Raw genomic sequence first — 14,509 nt, forward strand, 5'->3', positions numbered from 1 at the left:
CACGCACACACACAAAATAAAAAAAAGTGACCTCATATCCCTTTGTTGGCTTCATCATACAGTTTAAGCAGGATTAAGCAGTTTGCTAAATTTGCAGTTCATAAAGAAGGCTATCAACGTGCACCATCAGGATGCACTGAAGCCTTCCATGCTAAGACCACAGATGAGTATCAGGCCTTGTGTTAAAAAAATTACAAGACATCAAACAAATGAAGGTGCCCTGACAAGTACAGCTAGTGTTTTGATGAAGGGCTCTACCTCCAACAGAAATCGCTCTCATAATTTATGGATGACTGGGGCTATGAGGGTTTCAAGTATAAAAAAGAAGTGATTAAAAGAGAAGGAATCTCCTTGGCTGAGGCGCAGCAAAAGGCAGAATGGAGCAAGCTTGTGAATAACAATCTGCAAGTCTGGCAGCAGAGTGAGCCACTGAACATAATGCATTACCGATACTCCTCTTGGATTCCTTTGAACAGAATCACCAACAGGGACGAGGAAATGGAGTCACAAAAATAAGTCACAGACATCGCAAATTTTCATCCTCTAGCAGCCGCACTTGAAGGGCAAAGACTGTTAAAGAATCTTCAAAAGGAGAAGGGCACGCTTCTATTAATACAGTGCAACTGATTGCAACCATCTTTTTTTTTTTTCTTTACAGTATATTAAAAACTAAGTTGAGCACAGTCAAAGAAAAAAAACAAAAAAACAAAATGAAAAACAAGTGGTCATGTACACAACTGTCTTTGGCAAGAAGTCCCATGTCCTACATCTGAGTCCGTCACCGCAGAGCCTCGTGTTCATGTCACCTTCGGCCCATTTCGCTCTGTCTCATGAAATGAATGTTGTTGACACTGTCTGCCAGCTCGGGGTATTGGTCAACTGAAACCACGTAGTAACCATCGTAGCCCTGGACCTTCCCCGAGCCCAGGAGTTGCTGTTTCTCTCCCTCAGTCCAGGTTCGCGAGCCCTCCTCCCCGTCCCTCAGTCTCTGGCGCTCCCGTGCCCAAGCCTGGGCGACGGCTCTCTGCCGGGCCAGCTCCAACACACGAACCTTCTCCTCATCCACGCTGCTGCCGTAACGCGTATTCAGACACAGGGCGCCGTACTGTAGCTGAATGTCAGTAATGCGCCTAGTCCTGCCATTCAGGACCGTGTTGACCTGAGACACGGTCACATTGACTCCAGTCTCTAGCGTGCGGCGCCCCACTGTCATGCCAATGAGGGCGAGGTCTCCCTCCACTGAGCCCAGTTTGACAAAGTAATGGGTGTCTATTCCCATAATGGTGAAGTGGAGATCTTCAAGGTAGAAGGCGTCGTTCAGAACCGCCGCCATGCGACGCCCGTCCTCGTTGGCCAAACTGATGATGTCGGTGCTGATGCGACCATCTCGTATGGCAAATTTCACCCCCTTCCCAAAGATGGAGCCCCCAGAGGCAAAGATCTTCTTGCTCTTGCTTTGAGGACAACCGGCACTTTTGGCTCTATAGATCTGTCCGAAACGCTCCAGCTTCACAAAGGCCTTCAGCTGCCTCTGAACTTCACACTGAACGCCCAGCAGAGACTGTAAGACAAAGACAATTCTGTTCAGTCACGTAGCATCCACAAACGTGATAAAATATCTTATGCTGTTTCTCTGAGCAACAAATAAATTAACGCAGTATTACTCCGCTGCCTGCTTGAAAAAGCTCTGTCAGATATTTAACTGAATATTCAACTCTGATTGCCTCACACCTTTGTCATTAACTTTATCCTTATCCTCCTCTGAATGGGGACTAGGCAGGAGTGTCTGCTTTAAGGTGCTCAGGTGCTCCAAAAAGGGAAAATTCCTTCTGCTTCCTTTAACACTTCAAACGTATTCGGTTCGATGCTAAGCCATTCTTTTCTAAGGTAAGGCGTCTGCCTGAATGGGAACGATTCAACACCTTTCGTAAAAAGTGCATCAAAATATGATATAAATTAAAACTCATGCACACACTGTATTGACATAAATATCTCTGCATGTGTGCATATGTGCGTAAATAAATAGTGACATGGTTACATTCTTTATGAATGACAAGCTACTAATTTCTAACAGTGTGAATGTGCCATACAGTCGAGGTAAGGGCAGAGGTGTTTCTCAGCTAATGCAAATCTCTCTGATTATTTGTGACAGCCATGATATTTTGAAAAAGGGCGAAATTACAGTCTTCTGACAGCCACGCTGTGCTAAATATGAAAGAGGAATCTGTTGGTAACTAGTGTATATGTCTCATGCCCTAAGGCATCAAAGCTCTGTATGGATTCCACATTCCCCTTAGCCAAAATTAATACTTTGTCCTAACAGTACTTGACAAGAGTATTCCTCTGGAAAAAAAGGGGGATGCTGAAATGAGGAAAGTGAGATGAAATGGAAATTGGCCAACACAAAGTGAGACAGTTGCCTAGATAGATCTGAGGAGAAACAAAAAGGGCCCTTAAACACTGTGCCTTCTTGCCATCACCAAAGATAAGAGGCTGTGAGCATCCTGCGGAGTTTTTGTCGACCAGTCATATTCAAAGTCTTCCTGACAGTTTCGCATTTTGTCGCTCTGTGCCTTTGCTAAAAAGAGGCTACAGGCTGGGGGGCTGGGTGGGGTTGAGAAGCACTGACCAGCCTGTCTGCCCCCCTCTTTGATGTTACATGGCGTCAGATCTTTTGCATGAAGGAGGAAACGTATGACAGGGTGGGGGCAGCTGTGTTTTGCGGCCCCTGAGGAGCAATGGCCTGGGGGGACACTTCACACCATGCCACTCCATGTTTGTTTACCGTGCCAACACTGCGACCCAGTCAGCTGCCCCACAGGCACTAGGAAGGATAGGGGACAATGTCCTACACTTCACAGAAACAGCCTCTTGGGACACTCCCAGAGAAGCATCATTCACATATCATGGGGTGGAATGAGCCTCCAGCATAACCCAGAATGAAAGATCAAGCCTCGTGCAACGCAAAACTCATCGGTCCAGCCCCTCGTGGCATTTTTCAGCACGTGTGTAGATTCAGTAGCATGGCGAAATGGAGGCTTAAATGAAAAGAGACAGAAAGGCAGGCATACTTCTCTCATACGTAATAAAATTAAGTGCCAAGTGCACGGGATACGTACCATGTGTAGTTTTAAATCTATATCTATGCTTCAAAGAACCTGACATTTAATTAGTTTGGCTGGACCATCTGCAGCAAGGATAAACATGGCATTAACCAGCTTAAAACACCATCTCTGAAGCAGGAATTCCAGATAAGAATATCATGCCCTGGCTCATGCATGCAGTAAAGACTAATTATCTCAATCTATCCTTACATATCATTTGCAGCAGGCCACATATTGCACAGGCAAGCTGAGGGCAGACCGCCTTCACAAACATGAGCAAAAATGGTTCAAGCTGCTTGTTGATGCACCATGGTCTTGAAAAACGGTGTAGTTTGATGTAGTCCGAATTGCAACTGTATGTCTGAAAATTTGCATTCATTCTTTCTAATCTACGAGACTATTCCATTAAATCTTCTCTCAAATATTTGAAATTGAAATTGGCAGGATGCCTTTGGATTAAATTTGATATTTTCCCTGTAGCGGCCTATTTGCGCATTGGTACCTTGGGTGAGATCAGTGATTCTCAGAGAGTGTCAGGCAGGCAGCATGCATGAGTCAGACCCAGGGGGCTCTGATGGTAACCATTCAAAAGTAGCCAACACTAGATGAGGAGAGATTTATATAATCACAGTTTATAGCTGAGGAATTCTGAAATCAAAATGTGAAACATTTGATACATATCGTTGTATTTTCATTGTATTTGTAACGTTTTAAATCTTCAAGGTAGGAACCTTCCCCTCATAAGATGTGGTTTTCTGCAATAGCGGTTAATAGTGGCTTGCCTGCTTCTTATGGTCAGTTGGTCAGATCAGAGATCACAGACTCAGATAACCTTGTATTGTATTGTATTGTATCATGCCAGAAGCTTTTAGGCTTACAAATAGATGAGAGCACACTTTTTATAACAACAAATCCCCACTGTGTTAAGGTTGCAGCCAGAGTGTCACTGACTGTGAATCTGACCTCCTGATGGGTGGCATTCTCCAGTGGAGCTGTAACCAAACCCAAGACAACAACAGGGCCCTTGTCAATAATTCAGTTGAGTTGGAGGTAACTTAAAAGGGCTGATAAACGTGGGAATCAGAGCATGTCTACTACTCCTCAGACCTTGGCTGATGGTGTAAAACTGAGATGAAATCAATGGCCAGTGGTGGAGGGAATGGAGAGTGAATTTCCCTAATGGCAGGACAATTACAAGCGCTGTTTAGCCTGAGCCCACCGGGTTGAGGACCAGGGGCAGGGACCGGGCTCGCAGGGCCGTGTTTCAGCCTGATAGCAGGCATCTCCTGTGGTGGTCTGGCTACGTAGAGCGTGTCTATTTGCTAATGATGTTGAAAATGAGGAGGGCAAAGGTAGAAGAAGGTGATCTGTGGTCAGGTGAAAAGCTGGCTTACCTTTGTGCTATCCCACTCCTGAGTCTTGATCTGAGTGCTGACTAACTCGAACGATGGCTCCATGGTTTCTGTGCTGGGCTTTCGATAGCCGGGGATGACGTTGTACAGCTGGAAACCAAAGGTCACCAACCAGCTGTTCACATCTGCAAAGGAGTAATCAAAATGGTTAAACAGTGATACACATATACGCACTTATACCGATAGACAAAATAACAACTCATTCAATTCAATTTAGAAATTGGGATCTTGCAGTCGGGTGTCTCCTTGTAATACCCCTCACTTTGTCTGAGCCAATGATTTGTTTGTGAAAATGGACGAGCTATAATAAACACTCGAGATAGTGTCAATGATTCATGTCCACTCCTGCAGGTGCTGCACTAATGACATACAGCTGGGGCCCGCAGCCGCCAAGTGACATCTGAGAGCGTCTGCTGTGTTTATAATTATATACTGTAACTTCATGTTATTTCAAAGCTGCCAGGAATTCAGCTGCAGATATCGGGAACACTCAGCAGGTATTTCTGCAGTTTTTTTTTTTTTTTTTTTTTTCCTTTTCTCTTTTGAGATGCTAAAAGAGGGGAACGTGATGTGTCCGGGATTCAAATCCATACTCTTGTGACAATGTGGGCTATCAAAAGGTTGTAGGTGCTGCTGCCATTCCCTGGGATAAGTTGTCATTAATTCTGCAAACCACAACGGCTACAGGCATGACTGGAAGCAAAGCCTGTTAAGTTTTCAGCCATTTGTTTCTTGCCCCTTTCAATGTGTTTGTTACGGGCAGCAGACACATTGCTGTGACACTTGGCGGGTAAGTCTGTCACAGGCTGGCAATGCCACATTGTGGCACTTGACAAAGCTTTTTTAAATAAGAATTTGTTTGAGGACAATGAAAGGACCTCGGTAATTTAGTGAAAGGAATGGAAATGTCAGCACTGTCAATCACAGCTGAGGCAGACCCGCTACAGTATATCTAACAGTCTGCTCAGCATTCTAATGCCAGGCGACTCCTAATGGTGGACTGTGAAGCTGAATGCTTTTCTGTTTGGCAGACGACTAAATGGCTTTGTTGGTCAGAGACCAGTAGAGGGATGGGAATGAAAGTGCTTACTTTTCCTCTTGGTACTGTCCACAGGTAAATGAATAAAGGCGAAAAACCTTCTTATTTTAGCTCTCATGAGCTTTATTGAGCAAATATGATGCAGAATGATGACAGAGAATTATATGGCTGAACCTCAGAGAACTCAGTTAGCATCCTTAACAATGCTGTTTAACTTCCAGCCAAAGAGGTTGATATGTATGGCCCTGGTTAAGGTTTCTATGAATCCATTGTGCTCTCTGTCTCCACTGGGGTGCTTTCACTGCCATTTACCTCCTCCCCACCACAAAGCGACACAGAGACGATGTGATATTTCTGGGAAGGAACCTGAGTGTTGAGCAACAGAGGGGGCTTTTACCGTGCAGCATTGTTTCCTTCGAGCCCTTTAAAAAAAACGATAGCCACTGGGCACACGCACGTATGTATGCATGCACACACACACAGACACACACACACATTTGCCAGGGCAGAGAAACAACCTCAATGTCCCAGTGAGGCGGCTCTTAAAAACCTCTCTAGCACATTGCATTTCATTTTAATCTTGGCAGGGTCTGTTCTTCCATTTGTGGCTCATTGTTTAGAATAAAAGCACATCAACTTTGACATAAAAGACTAAAATGAGTATAGTTTGCGGAACTGCAAACGATAGCAGATTCATGTGGGGGTCCCAGCACACATGTAATTATAGCAGCATAAAAAAATTACATGCAATATTGATTGCTCTTGTGAGACTCACTTAACATCTGTCATCCACTATTTATATACCTGCACTCACTTAAACAGTTCAAATAATTGTATTTTTTTTTAGGGCTGCATCTGGCTTTCTTCCATTTATAGTTGTGAAGAAAATGTAGAAAATCTTGCCTGAGTATCACACAGGAGCAGCCAGAGGGTTTGAAATGCGGCCCTGACAGGTTTGCAGCTTGGTGCTTTGCAGAGGATGGCAGCCGTGGTTTTAGAAATTTCTATGAATGTTTTGATACCCCCCTCCCCCACTGACTCCAGGTTGCCACCAGAATCCACTGTAACCACTTTGAAGCCAAGCTGCCATCGTCTGCAAAGGAAGTTTTAAGGGGGATTTCTTTTTGGCATGAAAAGCCAAACAAACAAACAAACAAACAAACAAAAATCTTATCTCTGTAAAACATGATGTGAACTTACCAGTCATGTAGCACTTTATCTCCTCATTGTTGCTGAGAGGATTGTTATTCTTGAACATGTACAAGTTGAATGGCACAATGTGGTTGCTGTTGAGACGTTTCCAGATCTCGTGGTCAGGCGTAGTCCAGCGGCCAGCGAGGACATCGTAGTCCCGTCTGCCCATATGGACCAGTCTACTGAGAGGCTCGTACAGACCTCCCTGATATCCAATTATGAGCTGGAGGTTGGGGTTGGTGTCGAGGTAGACTTCTCCAAACGCTGTGTGTAGGATTTGCTTGATCATGAGGCCTGAGCCACTGAACACAGCCAGAGGGGTGCCGATGTTATCACAAGCCACATAGAACTCATCCCCACTGCTTAGCTCCATGGCGAACAGGTGACCCTGCAGGTCATAGTACAGCGAGGTGATCTCGGAGCTGGAGTGATTGTACATATGGGTGACCCGAGTGGGGCTGGACAGGTCAGCATAGAAAAACTGCAGGTGATGGCCCACGCTGCTTCTGCTCGACACCCTCCTGCCCAAGCCATCGTAACGGTACTTGATGCTCCACCCGCTCACTTTGTTGTACACCTTCACCAGCAGGCCGGCTGAGTTGTACTCAAAATATTCATTCCCTCGCTGCTTTAGGAAGCCGTCCTCGTCCATCCTGTACTGGACATCTCCCAAGCGGGTAATGCGGTCTCTAATATCGTAGCGTAGTGGCGTGAGCCGTGCGCTGTTTCCAGGGCTGAGGAGGTGCAAGTTGCCATTGAGGTCATAACTGTACCTCCAAAGGGGCTTGTCGTTGATGGAGACTACCTGGAGCTGACCATCTGCATCGTACTCGTATGTGTAGCGTGTGGTGTTTGCATAAGGCCCGACTTTTAGCTCCTTGGCTACCACTCGTCCCATGTTGTCATATTGCACCATCATCCAGTACATGAGTGAGCGAAAGATCTCATATTGTACCTCCTTCACCCGGCCGTAAGCGTCAAAGTGCTTGGTGTGTGTCATCACTGCTGTGGTAATAATTTGATTTATATCGTAATAGATTACCCCGAACTTGCCAAACTGCTCCGTTTTACCAGACACGTCGTCATAGCGATACAAATCGATAGGCAGTGGCGTTTCATTGATGACAGCCTGCATGCTAGTTACACGGAAACTATTGTCATAGACGTAGTCGAATCTGGCGTTGACCATGCCCTCTTCACTGAACCTGAAAATCTGCCTGTCAATGAGCGGACCGATCTGACGGTAGCGGATGGTGCAGGTGAAGCCCTCGCTCTGCAGGTTTACCGTCTTCAGCATGCCCGCCACCTCATCATAGGAGAAACCGATGCGCGTGGTGTCATAGAGGATTTCCAGCAGCTTGGCAAGCTTGCCGTATTTGTAAATGACTCGGCGGCCTGTGCCCAGGTAGGTGGTCTGTAGTAGCTGACCGTCCTCGCTGTAGTCCTGGAGCACTGAAGCGTTACCTTCAGGGGGACGGTAGGTGTTTCTGTAATAGCCAATGGAGCGGGCAGTCTCCAGGGTCTGCCGTGCCACATTGGGCATTGTCACGGAGGAGAGTCGGTCATTTTTGTCAAATTCAAAGATATACTGCCTCTGGCTGTAGAGCAGCAGAACCATGGACTGGGAAGAGAAGAGGAAACAAGTACTCTCTGAGTGATTTCATCACAGATGAAACATACCAAACACAATATATATTAGATGCAATGAAACAATGAATTATCTATTAATCAATTCATTTTTAATTTTTTGTTGTCGCCTAAAGAACATGAAAATAAGTGTGGGCTGTGAATGCATAAGACACTAGGCTGGTCTACCACAAAGGGATGAGCAAAATGTCAAAAGTGATAACATGTTATTCATGCAAGTCAGAGTCACTGATAATCTGATTTCCATCTTGAAAGTGGAGTATTCCACTGACAATACAATTTCCTTAAGAGATCATTTCAAAAACATGATGCCTCGTGTTTCTTATTTGTGGGGTCTTTTGATTCGAAGAGAACGAGAGAAATGAATTTTTCACAACTTGGCAAAATAAAAAAAGAAAAAAAAAAAATCCTATTTGCACCCTCTTTTGGCCAGTAAATGATGTCTTTAAATCAATCCTCAGGCTGTCACAACAGGCGTCCAGTATCTCAGCACTTAGAGGCTGCTGAAAAACTGCCTATAGACTATTAACAAGCTTCCAAAGTCATATCCCATGTCTACGATGGAGAATCGCAGCTCTTCACCTTTTCCCTACAATCTTAGCTTCAATTAATGAGCAAAAAGTGACATTTCACTCTGTTCTCCTCGTCAGAGCCATTTCAGGTTGAACTTTTCTATCAGGCTATAGTAACAGAGTATAACATTGTGCAGTGCACCAGGCGGGGTTTAATTACATTTCTGCTGATATCTGCGCTAGAGCCTGATTATGGAGCAAAAACACAGCTGGTGTATTACAAGTTAACTTTTAACTCCAGTTTAAAGACCCCTGTCAAGATACTTAAATTAGGTTCTCACATAAACCCACTTTCACCATTTATCTGTCCAACATGTACCTGGCGTCTTATATAAAATTTTTATCTTTAGCCCATTTAATCATAATTACAGAAACAGTTCGTACCTTCTCAAGGTATGTGTAGCTCCAAGATTTACCATCAGCAAATATCTGGGAGGTGATTCTGCCATTCTGGTCATACTCCATGCGTACAGACATGGTGCCTCTTTGGATACCTGCCACGTGGCCCCCAGTGGAATAGGTGACATTGACTCCATTCAGACGACTGCTGGGCGCCCACAGAGTGGGTCGTCCGGCGTGGTCATAGTGGATCCGCAGCGTAAACTTCCTGTGGTCATCGTAGACCTTTTCTGTTCTGGTGATTCTGTCGAAGTCCAGTGAAAGTAAGTTCCTGTTATGAACCTGTAGGAGGAGGCATTGAGTCAGAAACTTTTAATTTGACCACAGGCGCTCCACTATGAGTAAACAAACATCCATTGAGGTTTGAAATGACTGAGAGGAATTGGTGCATTGCTCTTCTGAAGCTGGACCTTATGAGGAGAGCTTAAATCACAAAGTGATTATGCAGCAGAGGAGCTGTATCTCAGGACTGCAGGAGTCATTTAAGTGATGAAATTATAAGAATTACCATATTTCTTTGTTTATGTAAAAATCCAGAAGAATCTTTGAGGGAGTATGTCTATTCATGTGTGCAACATTAGAGCCACACTGATCATTAAATTAATTTCCACTGCTCAGAATTACCAGGCAAAGATGACTCTCATTTTGTTTAGCCATTTCCGTAAATTGGAAAAGAGGAGGGGAAAAGAAAAAAAAAAATCTATTCTTTTCTTTTGTAACTCAAGACATTGCTTAAATGACATTTTACATTGCTTGCCTCCTTTGGATGTATGAGGCTGCACAGGGTGACTCTTGGCTTCACTCTGACAAGAGCAGAATAAAGCCGCTCTGCACAGCGTGATTGTTATGGCGGCGTCTAGGTCAGCACCCAGACAAACCCGCCGCTTTTTTTTTTACCTTGGAGGCAGCTCCTGTTTCTCATTCAGCATAAGCCACAAAAGAAAAAAAAAAAAATCAAATCAGGATGAGGAAAGGACCCAAGGTTGCAGGTCAGAACAGATCTCAATACAATACATTGCTTTTTACACCATCTGGTAGCTTTTGGAAAATATGGTCTCTTTAGACGACCCCTCTGATTCTGTATTATAATCAGGCTCTTGCTTCTCTTCAGGTGTGCCACTATTTGGACTCGTAAAATACTTGGCAAGGCTTGAAAACATCTTAAAGCTGCCTCTGGCTACCTTCCAGATATATGCCACAGTAAGGGTCACGAGGGGCTTTGCTGAGAGGCCACACTTTTTCAATTTCACATGGGGAGCATGCTTAGGCCTCTCATCTGTGAAGGGACAATTACACCAGAGGCAATTAAGGTCACTGATACCTAATTGAGAGGATTATTTTACACTAAAAGCAACAGATTTTCAAGGAGAACAATTCCATGATGGTTTGGAGCAACGCAAGCAATCTGAGAGGATTGAGGAGGAGGAGGGGGGCTCTTCCAATTGACTCAACAGATCTAGAAACAAGAACATGGGCCCCACATTCAGTATTCTCTGTTTTACCTTCACTTCCTGTCATAACAAGTGTCAGATTTCACTGTCAAAAGAGAAATGACTACACTTTTTGGACAGCAATGCCCGAAATGGCCTAGATTCCTAAATATAAGTGACTGGATGTTGAAGACTAAGGCCCCTCCTGCTTAGGCATTTCCTGAAGCTCAGGACAGTGTGTCAGCCTATTTCATAGTCAGTACAGACCTGCTGCCTGTCCAGAAAGATTGTGTTGAGATGACTTCAGAAAGAAAATAAGGTGTAAGAGAGAAAGAGAAAAGTCCTCATGCTGGGATCTGGTTCACCAAAGACTCAACAGGGTAGAAAAAAAAAAACCCTCTTAAAGCAGAGTTCCCAATATCCCATGAGAATGAAAACCCACTCAAGAGGAATTATTTTAAATTGGCCATCGCTTCTAAAAGGGAACTTCTCAAAGAAAGCAGACGTGTAGAAAACGAAGAGAGACTATTACAGTATATTAGATCAGCAATGTTACTTTTTAAACTATCCTCAGCTCTCAATCAGTATCAATTACTTTTGTATCAACGTGACAGTCTGAGTCTGTCTTTTCGCAAGTGAAAACGCTTTCATTAGCTCTCATGATTAATTCAACAATTACTCCCTTTTCTTCAGTAACATCAGTTCTGTTTATTCTGAGATTGCAATCAAAGAAAACAAATCCTAAATTTTTTGTTTGGTTCCAGATTTCTTTTGAACAAAAAAACGTTGAAATATAAAACAATATGATGATAATATAATGCTAAACCAGATACATCAGCTTTGTGTTTATTTTGAATTCACATTGAAGTGGTTGAAGTTTCTTGCTGTTTTACATTGACAAACATATCTTAGAGGAAGGTGTGTTTCTGTGGAAAGAGTTATTGTGACTGGGCAACATTAATGAGGAACGGTGTCGGGGGGTGGGCTGAGGGAAGCCAGAGTGGCACATATCACTGTGAAGGGGGGAAACTGAGGGACTGTCGATAGACCGGTTTACACTGAGGACATGAAAAACAGAACACAGCAAACGCATGTAATTCTATAAACCAAGTTTTACAGTCGGATGAACAAATTGGGACACAGAAAGGAATGAAGAAAAATACTTTTCTCTATCATCTTTGCTCACTGCAAACCGAACAAGGATCTGTGAAGTCAGACACGCACATGCATCCCTCTGTTCTGTATCTAAGCCCTTTTCTTGTGCACTGCTACACACTCACCCAGCCACCCACATAATATCACTTGACATGCCACTCAAGGTCGCTCAATGATTCCAGCTCTGTTCATCCCCTCTGTTCTTGCCATTAGGCTGCTCCCATTTCCTATCTCACCCCTGGGGCCATTGTCTGTAACATACATTAGAAGCTTTCACTTCCAAAGGGATGACATGGCCATTAAATGAACAGCCAATGACAGACAAAGTGGCACCTCCCCATTAGCTGTGTCACCTCCCAGAGAATGTTGACAACTTAACCAGAGTTATTTTTTGCCTCGCACGACCAAGAAAAACAATACAAGCCAATCAATCAGGATCCATTCGTGCAGTGCTCCTCCGTATTAATACTGTAGTAACTTCCAGCAGAAGTTTTTATGGTCAAACATTGGTTCATTTATGAAACGTGACCTGTTGATATCCTGCGAATAGTTGAGTCTTGAAGCTGTTTGCCTAGTTATATACTTCTTTATTTTACAGACTAAAATCCAGACAAATTTATTCAGGACACTGCACAGTGCACTTTTAAACAAAAACTGCTTTGTCTTAAGGCTCCAGTTGTCCAGTGTTTTATGTTTGTAGTTTAACATCTCCACTCTTAAACTTCATTCTAACAGAGCTGGGCCACTCAGTGAGAAGAGGGCATGAGGACGGCCTTTGTGATATCACAAAGTTATCTAAGTCCCGATTGTTTGTTTGAAATCTCTATGTATTTCTTTGCATACATAGCTCTTGGATACTCTCATAGCATTATTGTAAAACCTAGACCTCCTTTATAATCAAGTCATTGGATCTGTATTCTAATCTCTACATGGGACCTTTGAAAGGGGAAGGAGCAGCTCTGGTGTGGGGATGTCAGGTGAAAAGGTGAAGGTATGACCTGAGAAATTAAGTTGGAGTAACACATCGGTGAGTCTGAAGGACAAATCATCCCAAGATGTTGCAAAGAAAATCTGAGCTCTAGGGCCAGACTTTTCATTTTTGCAAAGATGAAAAGTCAGTGCCAAAATATTTCTGGTCTGTGTCAATGTTTGCAAGAACCAGGATAGCGTTACACTATTCATGTTACAAGATGCTCTCCAAGAATATGTGCATGTAAATGAATGTCCAGTGTGGTGCAGGATGATATTGCATTGCAGTCATTTCGGGAGGTAACTAAACTTCAATTTCTAGGTTTAGGGGACACCCCCTCCACTCGTAAACCATCACCTTGTGATCCTTCTTAAACGTGCACAAGCACAAGCCACTTTTAGTCAGGCGGAATGCTTACCCTTAATCTGCGTCCATAAACAGTGACCTGGCCACGAGCCTGCTCCTTTCTCTGCCTCCACTCCACCAGGTTAAGGCCATTATCGATGGCCAGGGTCACGTTCCTCTTGCTGACTGTGGGGTTGACTGTGCCAGCCAGCAGGTGGGGCTCAGTGTGCAAGGATACCTCCATGCCATTGGCCAACACTAGCCGCAGCGAGCCATCAAGACCAATGAAATAGCTGTTGCGAACTTGATCTGGAAATGCGGAGGGAGCATAGGGGAAAACAATTAGAATTTGGGTTAGGAGAGAAACAGTCAGAGCTCCTTGTAGCTGATGTAAGAGGACTAAATCTAATATTCATCTCAGTGAGACACAAACCTAATGACCTAAAATGGCTGCTCAGCAAAGAGAAAGGCTTTAGCAGCAGTATTTAACTGAACCGCTGCAATAATGTTGGGCCTGTGACAACAAAGATCAATAGATAGAGTGTGCACAGCACCAGCAGAGTAAAGTTTTACAGCTGTTGCTGCAGCCTGGAGGATATGGAATAATAAAAACTATCAAAGGCTCTAGCTCTCTTCAGTCGACAGAACTGGGAAAGCGCACTTGCATCCACACATATGAACACATGCAAACACGATCAGTAGGGAAAAATCTGAGCCCATTACTGTCCCTCGGTGACGGCCACCTGTGTTCCTGCTCCAGACCAGTGACTAATGCTTCCACTGAACATCTCATGTACATTCATCAGAGAATGCCTCCTCCTTGCCTCCTGTCATTAGACTGACACAGACCAGGGTGAATATTATTCTCATTAAGGACAAAAAGGAAATTAATGGCTTGTCAAACCTGAGATTAATTAGTTGACTTCATTTAACTGAAAAATAAAAAAAAAAAAAAAAAATCAAAGCATATACTTTAATTTCCACACGTTTCTGGTTTAAGTGACTATAACGTTTTTTTTTTTTTATTATTTTGCACAGAGAACAACAAGAAGCATCAAGTGACAATATTTTATATTCGGTTCTATATCTTCTTCTTTTGCACAGAGTTCCACAGGATATATTGTGCTGCTGAGACAAGAGAAATGGGCAGAGGAGGCAGGGCTGACCTTGCACTGGCCCTTACCACTCTCCATCATGCAGACACTTTGGGGGATAACAAAGGCCTCTGGGACAAACCCTACA

At 43.8% G+C, this 14,509-nt stretch overlaps 1 protein-coding gene across 4 annotated transcripts in view; it reads right to left on the reverse strand.

Annotated features, from left to right (window-relative positions):
- The window catches only part of tenm4 (teneurin transmembrane protein 4), a 107,806-nt gene continuing 93,297 nt past the window's right edge, over nucleotides 1-14,509 (reverse strand). For all 4 annotated transcript variants that reach the window (XM_029516815.1, XM_029516813.1, XM_029516812.1 and 1 more), the window contains 5 exons: nucleotides 13,341-13,576; nucleotides 9,353-9,649; nucleotides 6,756-8,370; nucleotides 4,499-4,641; nucleotides 1-1,561 (listed from right to left, as the gene is read on the reverse strand). In XM_029516815.1, the coding sequence (XP_029372675.1) occupies nucleotides 803-1,561; nucleotides 4,499-4,641; nucleotides 6,756-8,370; nucleotides 9,353-9,649; nucleotides 13,341-13,576 (3,050 nt within the window). In that variant the 3' untranslated portion in view covers nucleotides 1-802. The remainder of the gene's footprint in view (nucleotides 1,562-4,498; nucleotides 4,642-6,755; nucleotides 8,371-9,352; nucleotides 9,650-13,340; nucleotides 13,577-14,509) is intronic.

This window comes from Echeneis naucrates, chromosome 13, assembly GCF_900963305.1.
Source record: "Echeneis naucrates chromosome 13, fEcheNa1.1, whole genome shotgun sequence".
Lineage (NCBI taxonomy): Eukaryota > Metazoa > Chordata > Actinopteri > Carangiformes > Echeneidae > Echeneis > Echeneis naucrates.